Source organism: Octodon degus, unplaced genomic scaffold, assembly GCF_000260255.1.
Source record: "Octodon degus isolate 3935 unplaced genomic scaffold, OctDeg1.0 scaffold00170, whole genome shotgun sequence".
In the NCBI taxonomy this organism is placed as follows: Eukaryota; Metazoa; Chordata; class Mammalia; order Rodentia; family Octodontidae; genus Octodon; species Octodon degus.
In genome coordinates, this window is record NW_004524746.1 from 5,608,713 (window position 1) to 5,610,267 (window position 1,555).

Consider the following 1,555-nt stretch of genomic DNA (forward strand, 5'->3'; position numbering starts at 1 on the left):
CTTTAAGAGCTATGAACTGCAGTTTTAGAAGTACAAGATATAGGAGTTTCAGCTGTCATTGGTAAATATAGCAACAAATTAACATAAAATCAGGTTAAAAATAAAATAAAAGTAAGAAAATGGCTCTAAATCTTGTAGAAATCACTGATCTCTGATTTGAAGAACTTCTATACTAAAAAAGAAAAAAACCAGCTATCATCCATCTATCTCCAAGCATGTGAATGCTACAGCTTTTTGATATTAAGGTACAATGGCTTCGCTGTTTGGGCCCATAAAGGTTTTAAAATATTGATAAATTAGTACTTTCAATGATTTTCGAGTAGTACAGTATTTCAAAGTATTCCCAAGTACTCAGAAAAATTAAAATGTCAAAGAAAACAGATTGGAAGAGTTTAGTAAAGTGTATAAAAATTAAAAGACTAAAATGTGAAAAAATAAATTGCATTCATTTGTAAAATTCCAGTGACTTTGTTTTCTTTCTTTCTTTTTTTTTTCTTTCTTTCTCTCTTTCCTTCTTTCATCTTGCCGGTCTTAGTTAGCTGGTACATACTGCACCCGCCACAACACGTTGGAAAGTAGGTCCTGGTACACGCTGAGGAATATCCACCCAGGTAAGTACAACAGTGTGATGAGGCCCATGAAATTGAGCGGATAGTGAGAATAATCCCAGGAACAAGCGCCGCACGTGCGAAGTCCCAGGCCCCAGGAGAGCTCCCAAGCATAGATGAAGAGCACGTAGATGGGCACCCGTTTCCAGGTGCCCCAGCCGCGGCTGTAGTGGAGGTGGAAGTACAGCTTTTCCACCACAAAACTGCAGCTGCCATACATTAAGAAGGACCAAAGCGACGTGTGACCGCTGGATGTCCCGTCCCCCTGGCCCAGCACATTAAAAAAGAAGGTAAAGAAGATTTCATCCAGAAAGCCGTGCATTCCGAAGAAAAGAAAGCGTAGCAGGTCGGGGAGTCCCTGGCTAGGGACTCCTCCGGCACCCCTGGGACCCCAGGGTCGTCGCCGCCGGCCTCCAGCTGTCGCGGGGACCCCGGCCCCAGGAGGAGCGGCGGGCAGCGCGCCCCAGTGCAGTGGCTGCAGCCGCCGCTGCCCGTGGTACCGCAGGCGCAGGAAGCGCTTCAGGAACACTTGGCCGTGGTAAAGCGCCACCACGTACTGCAACGCCAGGTCCAGAGCCCCCGGGGCCGCCGCGCCCCCCGGCCCGCCGCCCACGCTCACCAGCAGCGCCTGCCCAGCCAGGGTCTGCAGCCCCACGTGGGCCGAGGGGTAGAGGAGGAAGTTGAAGACGAAGGCGCTGGGGCAGCGCGGCCGCTGCAGGTAGAGCTTCTCCAGGGCGAAGTGCGTGAGCGAGTGCAAGAGGCAGCGGTAGGGCGAGGAGAAGCCGAGCATCCGCAGGTCTGGGCTGCGCGCGAAGAGCCGCGCCGAGGACACCAGCACGTCCAGGGTGATCCCGTGCATCCCGTAGAAGTACAGGCGCATCCAGGCGGGCAGCGCGGTGCCCGCGCCCGGCGCTTCAGCGGCGGACGGCGGCTCGGGGCAGCGCGCT

At 52.7% G+C, this 1,555-nt stretch overlaps 1 protein-coding gene across 1 annotated transcript in view; it reads right to left on the reverse strand.

Annotated features, from left to right (window-relative positions):
- Window positions 1-531: 531 nt before the first annotated feature.
- Tmem229a (transmembrane protein 229A) overlaps window positions 532-1,555 on the reverse strand; it is a 5,249-nt gene continuing 4,225 nt past the window's right edge. Inside the window, exon 2 of the mRNA XM_004643325.1 lies at window positions 532-1,553. Within this exon, the coding sequence (XP_004643382.1) occupies window positions 532-1,553 (1,022 nt within the window). The remainder of the gene's footprint in view (window positions 1,554-1,555) is intronic.